Genomic DNA, 14,078 nt, shown 5'->3' on the forward strand with positions numbered 1-14,078 from the left:
TCAAAGTAATTTAATAGTCAAAATTAAATTCAATAAGGCCAGCTGTTATTTTTTGAGTTGGTTTGTAGTATTTTGATATTCACCTATTAATTTCAAATAATGAAACCTTCATAAAAAGGAAAAGGAGAATATGGTCCAATCAAATTGTACCACCATAATCCAAATTATCGTGAACTAATCATAGAATTAACCGGTGGATGCGGATTAGGTAAGTTGCCCAATGCTCCTAGCACCCAATAAACAATATAGTGTTGATATCGTAGAAGGAGAGAGGGTTGAAGGTGCTCTTTTTGTGTATTTTTTTCATTTAATTTTCAAATATAGAAAGAAAAAGATGGGAGTATAAGTAGTATCATCTGTAAGCAAAAGCAATATAAAATTTTAGCAAGATCAATCAACATACATAATTCATTTCATATCAGAACATTTTGGTTTTCTCGTATGCTACATGATTAGATCTTTCAAGATATCGTACATCAGGGATTAAGGTTACAAGTTCCTTCAGAAGGTATGGTATCCATCAAGGAAACAATAATATAATAAATTCGAGACGTAACAAGAACAATGATAGCATCGCCTTTCTTGCTCTCCAACGACCCACCAAATATGTAGTAGACGTATGGAGACAACAGAGATGTGGGAGCTTGCTACTTGTTGAATGCAACAATTACAAAGTTTCTGAAGTCAAATTACAGAAGAGAGTGAGGACATAGCCAGCTGCAACACTCAAATCAAGAAAAAAACGCAGCCGGCTCATCTAGGTTTAAGTTAACATTGATTCTCTATTGGTATGAGTTACCCCTGTGCTTCAAGAAATATGTTTTTCTTGAACCTCAATGTTGAACCTTGGAAACAAAACTTTGTCCTTTTGAACTCTGTCCATTAACCAAGAGGAGAAATATCTCAGATGCTATTTATGTTATCCCAAATATCAAATCGGTGTCTACAATTTTAAGCCAAGAAATGGCAGCAAGTTAGGCAAAACCAACCTCATATTTGCATCAAGAATCGTTAACTCCAAGGTGCACGAGAGAACCTGGACCAACAAGGAATATACGTTGTGGGATTTGATATCGGAAAACAACTATTCCTTTATATGCTGTCCTTGGTACACCATCCTGAAAAATTATAGGAAACATAAACAAACATATCCGGATGAATAAATAAATTAATAACTGGGTATAGCTAGCACTATGGATTATTTTATTTTCAGAGCTACTTGCATAATTAATGAAGGCAGGACTTAACGAAGATTCTCCAGTCTCATAAAATCAAATAGGCTTTTCCTAAACTCAACAATAGTTAAATGAAAGTTACTCAATAACAAGGAAAATTCACCTTCCACTCTTCAAAAATACCAAATTGACGTGCAATGCGTTCAAAGTCTGGCTGGTCATTGTACTGTATGCGAACATCACCACCAATGTTACGTGCCTTTAGTACAAGATCTGTTCCACGAATGGGTTTAGCCTTTTTCACAATATCAGCAAAGTGCTTTATATACTTGTCCTACAAACAGGTTGAAAGATGTATTGATTAAAGATGTAATGAAAGCAACATTCAAACCAAATGTATCAAAGCACGCATTACCTCCATCAGGTAGTTCAAATCCATTGATTTCCAGTCAACCTTTGGAAGCGAAGATAGAAAAGAAAAATGCAGTGTGAAAATGTTGAATAAGGAGACGACAAAATTAGACTAGATGGAATGATACAGAAGTGAGATTGGTAATTACCAGGACATCATTCAACTTGATTGGCTCAAGATATTGTTTGAAAAATTGCCCCAGACTAGAACCCTGCATAAAGCACAAGACGTGAGAGCTGAGGCATTAAAAATTTCAGTCCCACAAGGGGGCAAAGAAGCCATTTTGTTGAAGGGCTATCCCAGTTTACTAGAAAATATCATTTGCATTGAGTTAATTAGAGTGAAAGAAGTTATTCCTCTAAAATTCTTTGCAGTTTCAATGAACAAAGAACCACTTTAGCATAAGATTTTCTAGCATCACTAATAGATATTAAATTAAAATTGATGCAGAAATGCATTATAATCAATACAAATCCCTGAATTGAACGAGACTGCTTGCACACACTAGAGGTTGGGAGGTAATGAACAAGAAAAGTGAGAATACATACATGTTCACCAAAGTTATATGTTCTGCAAACTTCTGGCCGAATAAATTGTCGATCTTTATGATTCTCTTTTAACCTCAACCAATCATCCCAGTAAGTGAAGCATTGTGAAAGAAAACATTTAGAAGAAATGCATTGAAAAACATAGAGAAGTATAATAAAAACAAAATTCACTACAGCAACAAGGATATGCCTTTGGCCACTTTGGTGATAGCTCATCCCATGTGGATCTAGCCAGCATCCACCCAAGTCCAGGAAAGAAATCCGACCTATAAAGTACTTCTGCAGAGTGGATCAGACAGCAGATCAGAGAGCATAATGGTTCTGAAAAGTGTCAATGTCTTGTGTCCAAACATTAGCAGTAAATACTGATAATGCATTAACTTCTTGTTAAGACGATTGTACCATAACGTCAAAACAATTAATATGGCGTACGAGCTCAAAGAGGAGGGACGGGAAAGGATGAGAGAGCGCGAGAGATGGGGATGGTAAACATGTTGCCAGTATATTAATTGACCATGTTAGATAAATGTATATAAAGACTTAGATGCAAAGATCATTGTCAAACCTTAAAGATAGGAACAATATGTTACAAACCTACATGATCCAGGAGCCTGAACAAACAATATATTTACCCAAATAAGCATCACTCCTCCCACAAAAACAAGCATATTTGCTTCATGCAATCACAGAGCACACCCACAAAGGGTGGGACAGAGATCTCAATTGGTTCTTGAGAAATAAAAGTTGCCCTAAGCTTGATTTCAATATAAGGAAGATAAACTAAAAAAATTGATGACAACTCACTAGGATCATGCACAAACTGCTTTTGCCCATTGTCATTCCACGAGGAAACAGCCATGATAGACCTACCACAGTTTAAATATAAAAAAAGTGAGGAAAACCAGAATTCCTGGAGCCTGGAATAATTTTATAACAACATAGTATTCAAGGTACAAGACCTCAGGTTCATCTAGAGGACATACTTATCCTTGTCAAGGAGAGCAGCTGTCGACTCAAAGTAATCGAAAAAATCAGGAGCAATTTCCATATCATCTGTGTTCAAATATGATGGATTGTATCAGCAAAGCATACTTAGAGCTTTGTAATAAAGCGGAAAGAAAGGCAAACTGACAGGATAATCCAAGGAACACTGTTTTCACCTTCGAGTATGATTACTCGGCTGAAGTTATGCTTGTAGAACAATCCATCCAATGCCCATTTGTAATGACCTATGGAAAAACCAGGGATTTAGTACTGAAGCTAATAGATGCTTAACAGAAGACTCACAGATTCCTTACGTGCAATTTTGTAGTACGCAATCAACTCCCCAGGTCTTTCAGTATGAACTGGTTCATAATCCAAATGCTGCAATGAATTGAAGTCAGGACTTACGGCTGTCCTGGGGTGTTGCAAACGTCTAAGATATTCCCAAGAATATACAATTTGATTAAAAATGTACAACTTACCTGCATATAGGTAAGCTGATCGTAGCTCAAAGCCTTCTCTTTGACAGCTGGATGCGATCCATCCTGAGAAAAATGAAGTTACCATGTTTATCTATTGATTCTCTCCTAGATCACTGCTAAAGAATGACGAATGTCAATGACACTCATAGTATTTTATGAAAGATTAAGCACATAGATACCTGGGAGACAAATAGAGGAAACTTTGAAGCAACAGAACTCTGATATCTATATAATTGAAAAATTAGGCTAGTGGGTCAGCTCAACTGTGTACAAATGAAAAAAAAAACTGCACTGTGCAATATGGTCTAAACACAAAACTTTCTTTTTATTTGACAAGAACATGAAACTTACTTTAAAACTGACTTAACAGTTCTTTCCAGATAATCAGCACGATTGCATGCCATAATTACAACTGCTGCCACTGGCACCTAACAAGTTCATTAGAAATAATGGTTAAAAATAATGACAAGTCATGATTTCTAGGAAGAAGGAAAGCCAAAAGTAACACGTTCATCTGCACCTGTTCTCTGTCAATCAGCCTACCTAGGCCTTTCCCTGAAAATAAATTTATAAATTAAAACAAAAAACAAAAAAAAAAAAAAAAAAACAACAACAACAACAGAGGAGTTATCCTAAGTTCTTTGGAATGGCTGAAAAGAAAAAAAAGTGCTTCGGAAAAATGTTAAAGCACACAAGACATCTTCCAAGAATAGAAAATAAGTAACTGGCAGGTGCTTTTATATATCATTTTAAGAAAAAGATTTTTTCTGATAAGCACATACTTTCAAGTTCTTGAACAAGGACCTTCAGTTGTCCACACTCTTGCTCTAGCCGTTGCTTTTCTTCTACAATTGCAGCAGTCTAGTGTCATAATTTTTTAAAAGGAAATCAAAATTTTATAAAAATAAGGATACAGAAAAGATGGACAAGAAGTCCATCAAAACTAACTGGCTACCAAAGAGTAACAAAAGGCCTATACAATCAATGCAATAATCAGACTCAATCCAGATAAATTACAGTAGAAGGGATATCCCTAGTATGTTTTGGCAAAGAAGCCATAAAGGGGATAAAGACCTCCAGAAACCATGTTGTTACTATAAGATATATAACAGTAATTCACTGCTCAAAAAAAATTCTCACAGCATGATGCAGACAGTACAACTGGAAGAAATTGCCAAAAAATGGCCAACATGATTGATAAATTTAAAGCTTACTCATTAGTACAAGAGTGAAGACAGGATAGTTGTGAGCCCTATAATATATAGAAAAATATATGAAAGACTCGAGTGCTTGAAATATATCACACCTTCTAGGGAAACAATTTGTCCTTGTTGCAAGCTTATTTGATCAATTAGTGTTCTCAATTGAGATGTACATTGGTCCTCCGACTCTATCTGTAAAAGAACAGTAAATGTGTGATTCAAAATAAAGTAATGAACTTTCAACCCACAAGAAGCTTCCAATGCAGCAAATAAGCCATTTGGTTCACGAAGAAAGGAAAATAAACAGAATCTTTTAAACATTTAGATTGAAGCTGTGTCAAACTTTCTTCTTTTGCTCATTTGCTCAATTTGTTCAAGTCGACAATGAACCAGCACGAGATAATAATCCTACCAAGTAATGTTGCAGCTAAGAAAAAGCTACATGAGCTAAAATAAACTGATATCTACAGCCCATTTCCCATTTATCATCAAATGAAAAAGAGAAGAGTTCATATTGAAGACCAATTTTTCATGAACCACTCTGATACAACAACTGACTCATAATTTAGACATACCGCATCGGCAAGACGATCAGCATATTGTGATTGCGTCGCGAAAAGCCGCATCTATAAGCGAAAAAAAAATTACAAAAAACACAAGAAGAAGAAAACTGGTTGTCATTTCAGCTACTACAACAACTGTACATGCATCTCAATATGAACAACACGATTGATGAATTTGAAACAAACAGCAGCGAGAGAATTAAGGTTTTGGGGGCACCTGGATATAGATGAACGCCGCAGCAGCGAGAAATAGGAGGAACCGAAAATCGCAGAGAATTTTCTTCATTTTTGTTTTCTTTTTGGTGCCAACAAATTTTCGGCAGCTTCCGATCTCACAAATTACACATGAAAATGAATCAGATGAAATTACAAGGATCCCAAAAGAATGTTCTTCATTTCTGTGTTTGGTCAATTTTGATCGCGTTTACTTGACTGGGCAATAACTGTTAGTCAAGTTCCATGTCTTGCTAACCTGCGCCGGCTGTTCTTGCTCACTGACACTGTCCAATTTTTTTGCTTTTTGGACCAGAAGAAGAAATGGGCTTTCTGGCAGGAAAGAAAGAAAGAAAAGGAAGGAGCTTGGGCTTTTTGGTAGTAACCCCACAATGAGTTTGTATTGGATTACAACAAATCCAATAAGAGAAGGATATTTCCAATTTGTTTACCCAAAAAAATATATGTTTCCAATTTGTCAACCTTATCTTATCATCTCATAATATAAAAATCATGGGATATAATCTTCAATTTTTATTGTGTTTTGATGATGGGCTATAATCTTGAATCTTGAGTACCTGTTTTTGTTTTATCCACCAGTGTATCTATGATTGAAACCTACGTGTCTTTTTAAGTTTTTATGCATCAACGACATCTTAATTTAGTTGTAATTTTCTTTCAAATATTAAAATGAAGTTCAAATAACTTGATCATTGTCTTTGATAATGCAAAAAAATAGATACCTAGTATTGAAAGAAGCACTCGAATAATATTAAATCATAATGGATGCATAGTAAATTACAACTCCTCATAATTGTTGATAGAGTCTTAATTCAATGGTAAAATTGTTGATATGCAAGTTAGACGTATGCGATTTAATCCTTCATGTCACGCATAGGGAGCAAGAATATCCCTTCTCCTTCTCAACCGTGACCCCAAAAATCAAAAAAAAAATCAAAAAAGTTACAAATCACAATTGATCCGTGAACATTGAATTATGACACTTATCATCATATATGCATGGAGGATTCTTTTTCTAACTTTTCATAATCATTAGTTTTGTTTGCTAATATAATTGGCAAAGTTATTACGGGTATGTTTTCATTTTCTTGCCGAATCAAAGATAAAATAAAATTAATTTCCTTCTATTTCTATCATAAGCCAAATTATCCAATGCAGTTTTCAGGTGAAATTTTAAACAATTACAAATTAAACAAACAGCCTAAACTCCTCCGATCTTCCCAACTTTTTGGCAAATACCAAACATATAAATCTCTTAAAGAAAAAGTACTCATCCATCTCGCCATTTCTCATCAAAATCGCCAATCAAACCAAAACCCATCTGGAAGCTTGTGTTCTTGATCTTTGTTAATCCGGGTCGAAATAAAAACAGAGGATCAAGATGGGTTTTGACAAAGAATCAAGCTCGTCGTCTCAGCGCCTCAGACCACCAGCCCCATCAGAAAACACACCGCTGATCGGAGACCCGAAGCCATTGTCTTCCCAAGGCAAGACCTTTGCCAATGTCTTCATCGCTATTGTGGGTGCAGGCGTTTTGGGCTTGCCTTATTCTTTCAAGCGCACTGGGTGGCTCATGAGCCTCCTCACCCTTTTGCTTGTGGCGTTTCTTACCCACCATTGTATGATGCTGTTGGTCTACACCCGAAGAAAGCTTGAGTCTTCCAATGGATGCACGAAGATCCCATCTTTTGGGGACTTGGGTTTCGCCGTTTGTGGCACTGTAGGGAGGTTGGTGGTCGATGTTCTTATCATTCTTGCTCAGGCTGGGTTTTGCGTCGGCTATCTCATTTTTATTGGTAATACAATGGCCCATTTGCTAAATGCACCCACAGCAACCGTTTTGACACCCAAGATTTTGGGTTTGGCACCAAAAAGCTTTTACATTTGGGGGTGTTTTCCGTTCCAATTGGGGTTGAATTCAATTGCAACGTTGACCCATTTAGCCCCTTTGAGTATTTTTGCTGATGTGATTGATCTTGGAGCAATGGGCGTGGTGATGGTGGAGGATGTGATGGTTATGGCGGCAAAAAGGCCTGAAGTGAAGGCCTTTGGGGACCTTTCTCTGTTCTTTTATGGCCTGGGTGTGGCTGTGTACTCGTTTGAAGGGGTTGGGATGGTTTTGCCTTTAGAGACAGAGACCAAAGACAAGGACAAGTTTGGGTGGATCCTGGGCTGGACCATGACTTTCATTTCTTTGATGTATGGAAGCTTTGGAGCTTTGGGTTACTTTGCTTTTGGGGAAGAAACTAAGGACATGATCACAGCTAATTATGGTGCAGGCGTGATCAGCACTCTGGTGAAGCTTGGTCTTGTGGTGAATCTATTCTTCACATTGCCTATAATGATGCACCCGGTTTATGAGATCATGGAGAGGCGGTTTTGGAGCGGGAGGTATTGCTTATGGTTGAGGTGGGTGCTGGTTTTGGCTGTGAGTTTGGTGGCTTTGTTGGTCCCCAATTTTGCTGATTTCATGTCTTTGGTGGGGAGTGGTGTGTGCTGTGCATTGGGGTTTGTTTTGCCTACCTTGTTTCACTTGATGGTTTTCAAGGGAGAGATGGGGTGGAGACAATGGTCGTCAGATGTAAGCATTTTGGTGTTAGGACTTGTTCTTGCGCTTTCAGGAACTTGGTCTGCTCTGCAAGAGATTTTCTCCATCAAAGTATAGGATATGTGAGTTGAGAGTTGACGTCTATTCCTCAGCTAGCTTGAGTGATTTTTCTCTGCATTACCAAAAGATGTTCCCTTTGCCTACAGATTGTTATCTTATTTTGATCATAAATGGCGTCCTCATTCAAAGATTGTAAAGGTATGATGTTAGTAGAATGTTACCTGTTGTTAAAATGAAGTTTGCATTGGCCCAAAATATTTTTGAGTGTTTGGCTTAAAGATGATGCTGATATATTCCATAATGAACCCTCTCATTATTGTTCTGATTTGTGTTGTGTATGCTTTTTTACTGGTAAAGCGTCTTGCATGCAAAGATGGTTGTATATTGGAAACTCTCCTTCGAAATACAACACTCAGTACCAATAATCAGAATCCTTCTGTATCAGAAGGTGATGTGATGCAAGCAATATATGAAAAGAGGCGGTGGTATGGTACCAAATAGAGGAAGAACAAAAAAGGAAATGGACTATATCTGATCACAACCATTACTAGAGATTGCATGGAACTACAGTTTACTTAGGTTTCATGAAAGGGATTCATCAATCATCACTTAATCTTTGTAAAAGTACTTTCTCTCAAAAAAGTCTTTGTAAAAGTAAATAGAAGAGATTTACAATGACCTCAGTTAGTAGGCTAAATTCTTTTACCAGTACGACGCGTTCGCCCTTCAACAAAGATGGAGGAAACGAGCCCTGTTAAGGAATTTGATCGTACTTATTAAACCTTGAATGAATGAATGAGTAAATATTTAGTCTTAATTCAAAGTGAAGGTGCCAGAGCGGGGAGAAAGTAGTGTAGCTTAAGTGGCAAGAGAAAAAAATGGGTGGTACAAGAAAGAATTGAAAAATGAAAGACGTGAGAAATCCCACATCGGAGGAAGAGAGAAAAGGAAGGGAGAAAAAATTGAACTATCATAATTTTCATGTTTAATACATGTATTTTTGGCTTAATTATGTACATGCCCCCTGTGCTTTCCAACTTATCTCAGATTACCACCTGTGGTGGAAAGCGTCTCAAAGTACCCCAGCGTGCAAAAAGCATCTCACGTTACCCTTCCGTCAGTTTTTTAAAGTTCCGTTCGAATGTTCTTATTCATCTCCCCAAAATTCGAGCAGTAGCCCCTCCCCTTTGTTACTGTTCATCGCTTATTTACCCTCCAAAACTAAGAAATTTCTCCTAACCAACACAACTAGCAGCAAGAACAACTCGAGAGGTTGAAAAATCATACATGGATCGAAGAAAATGGTGCTCGGAATCGCCCGAACGAGCAATGGAGATTTTGGGTAAAAACCGGCCAATTTCTTGCTTTTTTCGGTGATCCAGACGACGGTTGGCGTGGTGAGATGTGAGGGTGGTAGAGGACAACGTCTTTGGTTCTTTTGATATCCATGTCGTCGCTTGGGGTGGCGGAGGAGGAGATGGCAGCCCAAAAGTGCGATGAGCGGTAACAAATGGGAGGAGCTGCATTGCGGAATTTTGGGGAGATGAACGAACGTTAGAATGGAACTTCAAAAAACGGAAAGGGTAACGTGAGACATTTTTTGCACATTGGGGTACTTTGAGACGTTTTCCACCACAGTGTAATCTAAGATAAGTTGGAAAGCACAGGCATGTACATAATTAAGCCTGTATTTTTTACAAAATTTTCAATAATACACTTCATGTATTATACACATAATTTTTATGTATGATTAAAATATTAAAATATATTATATTTAAATATTATATAATGGCCGAACTTTTCAGTTGTAACTTGCCAAAATTTTGTCGAATAAAACACGTACTTATTTTATTCATATCTTTCACGTTCCGTATTTTACTAACTATGAAAGAATTTGAGAAGCTAAGATTATTTTTTACTTCTTGTAAGAAAAATGCAAGATGACAATTTTACAATTTTGCAATCTCTTTCCCAACCAGAACAATAATTTCAAACAAAGCTTTATGGGTATAGTAGAATTCTTCATGTAAAGTGTTTGAAAAGTGAAGCAATTACCAAGATCACTCTAACGCAGCATGCAATTCTCTATGATAAATAATGTGTGTAGTAACATAATTTAGTAGCACTCGAGTGAACAAGGTAGATCAAAGGCTAACATTCCCACGAAAAAAGAAGAAGACAAAATTGAACTCTTAGATTGATTTACTGTGAAATTACTCTCTTTCCAATATTTGGTTCAGATACGTTAAACTAGCAAATTAATAACTATAAAGTATGAACTAATGGAAGTGGCCACAAAATTTCAAAATTACTAGGGCACCCTTTTTTTAATATTGGGGTTTTTTTTCTTAATTTTTTATTTTATAAATAAAACTTTTAATTATAATATATTTAAATAGTATAGCCGCGCGGCTAGACTTTGTAAATATATATATATATATATATATATATATATCAGTCCCCTTCTATTGAGGATCCTCAAATAATTTTATTTGAGAGACGCTCTTTAGGGTACCCTACAATTTTTTTTCCAATGATCCAAACCATCTATTTTTTAGGTCTTCATTCATAGATCATCCTTATAAAAAATTAGACAAATCGGAAACCATTTCGACATCCAATTGTGTCCTACAAAATCAATGAACACGGTGCTTCAAGAAAGTATTAAAATTTCAATAACTCAATTGAATGGTCAAATGATATCGGATTCAAATGATTTTTTGTAGAGATGATCTTTGAATGTGTATCTACAAAATAGACGGTTTGAATTAATGAAATACAATCCAGATGGATCTCTCAATGGAAGCTCCCTATATTATATATATATATATATAAAGCTTCCATTGAGGGATCCCTCAAATAAGCTTGTTTGAGGGACACCCCTTGTAGGCCCCACTCCGGATTGTATTTCACTAATTCAAACCATCTATTTTGTAGATACTCATTCAAAGATCATCTCTACAAAAAATCACTTGAATCCGATATCATTTCACCACTAAATTGAGTTATTGAAATTTTAGTACTTTCTTGGAGCACCGTGTTCATTGATTTTGTAAGACACAATTGGATGTCAAATGGTTTCAGATTTGTCTAATTTTTGTAAGGATCATCTATGAATGAAGACCTAAAAATAGATGGTTTGATCATTGAGAAAAATTATAGACTTAAAGCGTCCTCAAATAAAATTATTTGAGGATCCTCAATAGAAGGACTATATATATATATATATATATATATATGGGATCCTTTTCTTTTCTTTTTTAAATAATTTTTTCCCCTACTTTTTTCGATAAGAGTAGTTCTGCCTTTATTTCTCTCTTTTCTGGACTTATATGACAGCCCATCATTTACACAAGCTCTCAAAAGCTGATCCAACTGCAGTTTCCATCGTTTAAAGCTTTAATATCATCTTGCCAATATGTAAATAAAGTAAGCACAACCTTTTTCTTTTCCACTTGACATATATAAATTACACGTTCCTATTATTGCTCTTACATTACAGGAGAGTTCGTTCAAGTGCTTGAATTTGGTGAAAGAAATGATGGTGAACAAAGGGGACGAGTCCATGTTAGATACTTTGTCATGCACAACAAGGAACCCCAATAATGAGTGTGCCGGACCGTCAGCTCACCAAATCAGATCAAACCGAGAACACAATTAGCAGCACAACAATCACCACCACGACGACATATACTTCTTCTACTATGATTGCCGAGAAAAGCCATAGCAAGCAGCGCAAATTAAATGGTACTTGTGCAGTGGAAACAGGTTCCAGCTCTCCCATCATTTTCGCAAGTGTTGATTTGCTTAAGTGTTGAATTGTCTATGCCTCATAATAGTTGTTCTCCTCTTCACAACCAGAGCTGGCTCTAAGTCGCCAGATAAGCAACGTCCCATTTTACTGCCCAGAGAACAAAGAATGAATATTGAAAAAACAGAGAGATAATTTATTTTGTTTTATGGGGTTTTGAAGTTGGGGAAGGGAAGGACAGAATGGAGTTTTGAATGGTGTGTGAGTTGCTTTTGCCCTGTTTGGGTTCTTGGGTGGAGTTGGGTCTTGGGATGTGGGATGATGTGTCTCTTGTTTGGTGGCATCAAAATGCTTCAATAAGTTGCTTCAACTGCTAAGAAAAGCATTTTCTTTTTTCATTTCTCTTAAAAAAAACAAAGCATCAATGGTTTTATAATGCAAGTAGTTAAGATAATTTATCCCTACACCCGAAGTCATGTGTTCATATCCCTTCTCCCAGAGAGCTCATTATAGATCATTTTGAGGAATGGAAGCATGTCAATTTATGAGACTGCTGAGAACATCGAAGGAAAAGAAAAGTAGGAAATCTGCTAGATCATGCATATAAGTTATACAAGGCAATATGATTCTCCATCTGCTGCACCACATGGTTGAAAGCACCCTAATAAAATCGTTCAGCTTGTATAAGTATCATTCCAGCTTTTTCGATGAGTGCCTCATCCAAACCAATACCCTGATATCTTGAAAGGCCTCTTCTTAGTTCTCCCATCCTGAATGCAATAATTTCTGCAGCAGGCTGAGGCTGGAAAAAGGCTGGAAGCGGAACATTAGAAAATCAATTGCTCCTAACGGGAAAATATTGCAGCAACAGCAAACAGCCTATGCTCTCATCATGTACACCTTGTTTAGCATATGATATCACTTAGGGAAAATCCTAATAATATGCTGAACCAAATGAATCCATCTTTGGAAGTTGACAGATCTCGAAATCAACTACAGAGGATATTAAATCGTTGCCTAGGCTCTAGGCGGGCGCCTAGGCGGGTCTGGGCGCTTGGACGTTTTCTTTTTTGTAATTAAGTAATATCTCAGTCTTTTTCAATTACTTTAAGTAGTAATTATGTTTCAATTATTATTTATTTAGTGAATAATTAGTATTTAAATATTTTACTAATTTCATAAATTAATTCATAAGTAGTAATTAATTATTTAAATTATTTTGTGGACTTTTTTTTATATATATATACAAAATTAGTTTGTTTAGTTTAATATTTGCAATTAAGTAATATCTTAGCAGTATTTAATTATATTAATTAGTAATTATGTTTAATTATTACTTATTTAGTGAATAATTAGTATTTAATTAAATTCATAAATTACTTAATACATACTAATTAATTATATTTACTTGTCTTAAATAATTTTGTGGACTTTAAAATTATTTTTACTTTCCGAATATATTTTTTAAATAGTTTCAATTATTAGAAAATTATTTTAGTATTCCAAAATGGATTTGAGCCTCCAAACCCTAAATCTGAGTCTCAAACCTTTCTCAAGCCTTGAACCCTAACCATAAGCCTACTATGGGGCACTTATTATTCGATTAGGATATGTGAGTTGAGAGTTGACGTCTATTCCTTGGCAAGCTTGAATGGTTTTTCTCCGCATTACCAAAAGATCGTTTGCTTGCCTACAGATTGTTATCTTAGTTTGATCATAAACGGCATCATCATTCAAAGACTGTAAAGGCATATGATGCTAGTAGAACGTTACCACAGTTGTTCAAATGAAGTTTTCATTGTCGCGGAGTATGTTCGAGTGTTTGGCTTAAAGATGATGCACTGATGCTGATATTTTCATAATGAACCCTCTCATTATTGTTCTGTTTTATGTGTTGTGTAAGAGAGATTATTAACACATTTGTGTGTTGTGGGTCATTGAGAGTGATTCTCAAGATTCATTTACAACAACCCATGTATTCTGTCAATTGTTTTTGTTCATAAACTTATATCCATACTTCAGGCCATAAAGAATTTGAGAACTGAAACGGCATGAGCAAAATATACGAATGATCCAGCTAAAACCAACATCAACAAAACTGTGTTCATTCATGTTTGAC

At 36.0% G+C, this 14,078-nt stretch overlaps 2 protein-coding genes across 2 annotated transcripts; one reads left to right on the forward strand and one right to left on the reverse strand.

Annotated features, from left to right (window-relative positions):
• Nucleotides 1–379: 379 nt before the first annotated feature.
• On the reverse strand, nt 380–5,917 carry CGL1 (alpha-1,3-mannosyl-glycoprotein beta-1,2-N-acetylglucosaminyltransferase). Its single transcript, XM_008237587.3, has 19 exons — nt 5,584–5,917; nt 5,379–5,429; nt 4,908–4,995; nt 4,384–4,446; nt 4,122–4,156; nt 3,953–4,029; nt 3,781–3,826; nt 3,602–3,664; nt 3,434–3,500; nt 3,296–3,364; nt 3,119–3,188; nt 2,940–3,001; nt 2,324–2,414; nt 2,136–2,229; nt 1,736–1,798; nt 1,591–1,629; nt 1,339–1,509; nt 990–1,118; nt 380–875 (listed from the first exon to the last, which is right to left on the reverse strand). The coding sequence occupies exons 1-18, from the start codon at nt 5,650–5,652 to the stop codon at nt 1,002–1,004; spliced, it is 1,335 nt and encodes a 444-aa protein (XP_008235809.2). The 5' UTR covers nt 5,653–5,917; the 3' UTR covers nt 380–875; nt 990–1,001.
• Nucleotides 5,918–6,731: 814 nt separating this feature from the next.
• Nucleotides 6,732–8,530, forward strand: LOC103334613 (amino acid transporter AVT3B-like). Its single transcript, XM_008237586.3, has one exon. The coding sequence runs from the start codon at nt 6,982–6,984 to the stop codon at nt 8,263–8,265; it is 1,284 nt and encodes a 427-aa protein (XP_008235808.1). The 5' UTR covers nt 6,732–6,981; the 3' UTR covers nt 8,266–8,530.
• The last annotated feature ends 5,548 nt before the right edge of the window (nt 8,531–14,078 follow it).

This window comes from Prunus mume, linkage group LG6, assembly GCF_029339155.1.
Source record: "Prunus mume cultivar Tortuosa linkage group LG6, ASM2933915v1, whole genome shotgun sequence".
NCBI lineage: Eukaryota > Viridiplantae > Streptophyta > Magnoliopsida > Rosales > Rosaceae > Prunus > Prunus mume.

Coding starts and splice junctions, on each gene's coding strand:
- LOC103334613 (XM_008237586.3), top strand. CDS start 6,982: ATGGGTTTTGACAAAGAATCAAGCTCGTCGTCTCAGCGCCTCAGACCA.
- CGL1 (XM_008237587.3), bottom strand. CDS start 5,652: ATGAAGAAAATTCTCTGCGATTTTCGGTTCCTCCTATTTCTCGCTGCT. Junction 4,157..4,383: donor CCTTGTTCAAGAACTTGAAA/GTATGTGCTTAT, acceptor ATTTATTTTCAG/GGAAAGGCCTAGGTAGGCTG. Junction 2,415..2,939: donor GCAGTTTGTGCATGATCCTA/GTGAGTTGTCAT, acceptor TCCACTCTGCAG/AAGTACTTTATAGGTCGGAT.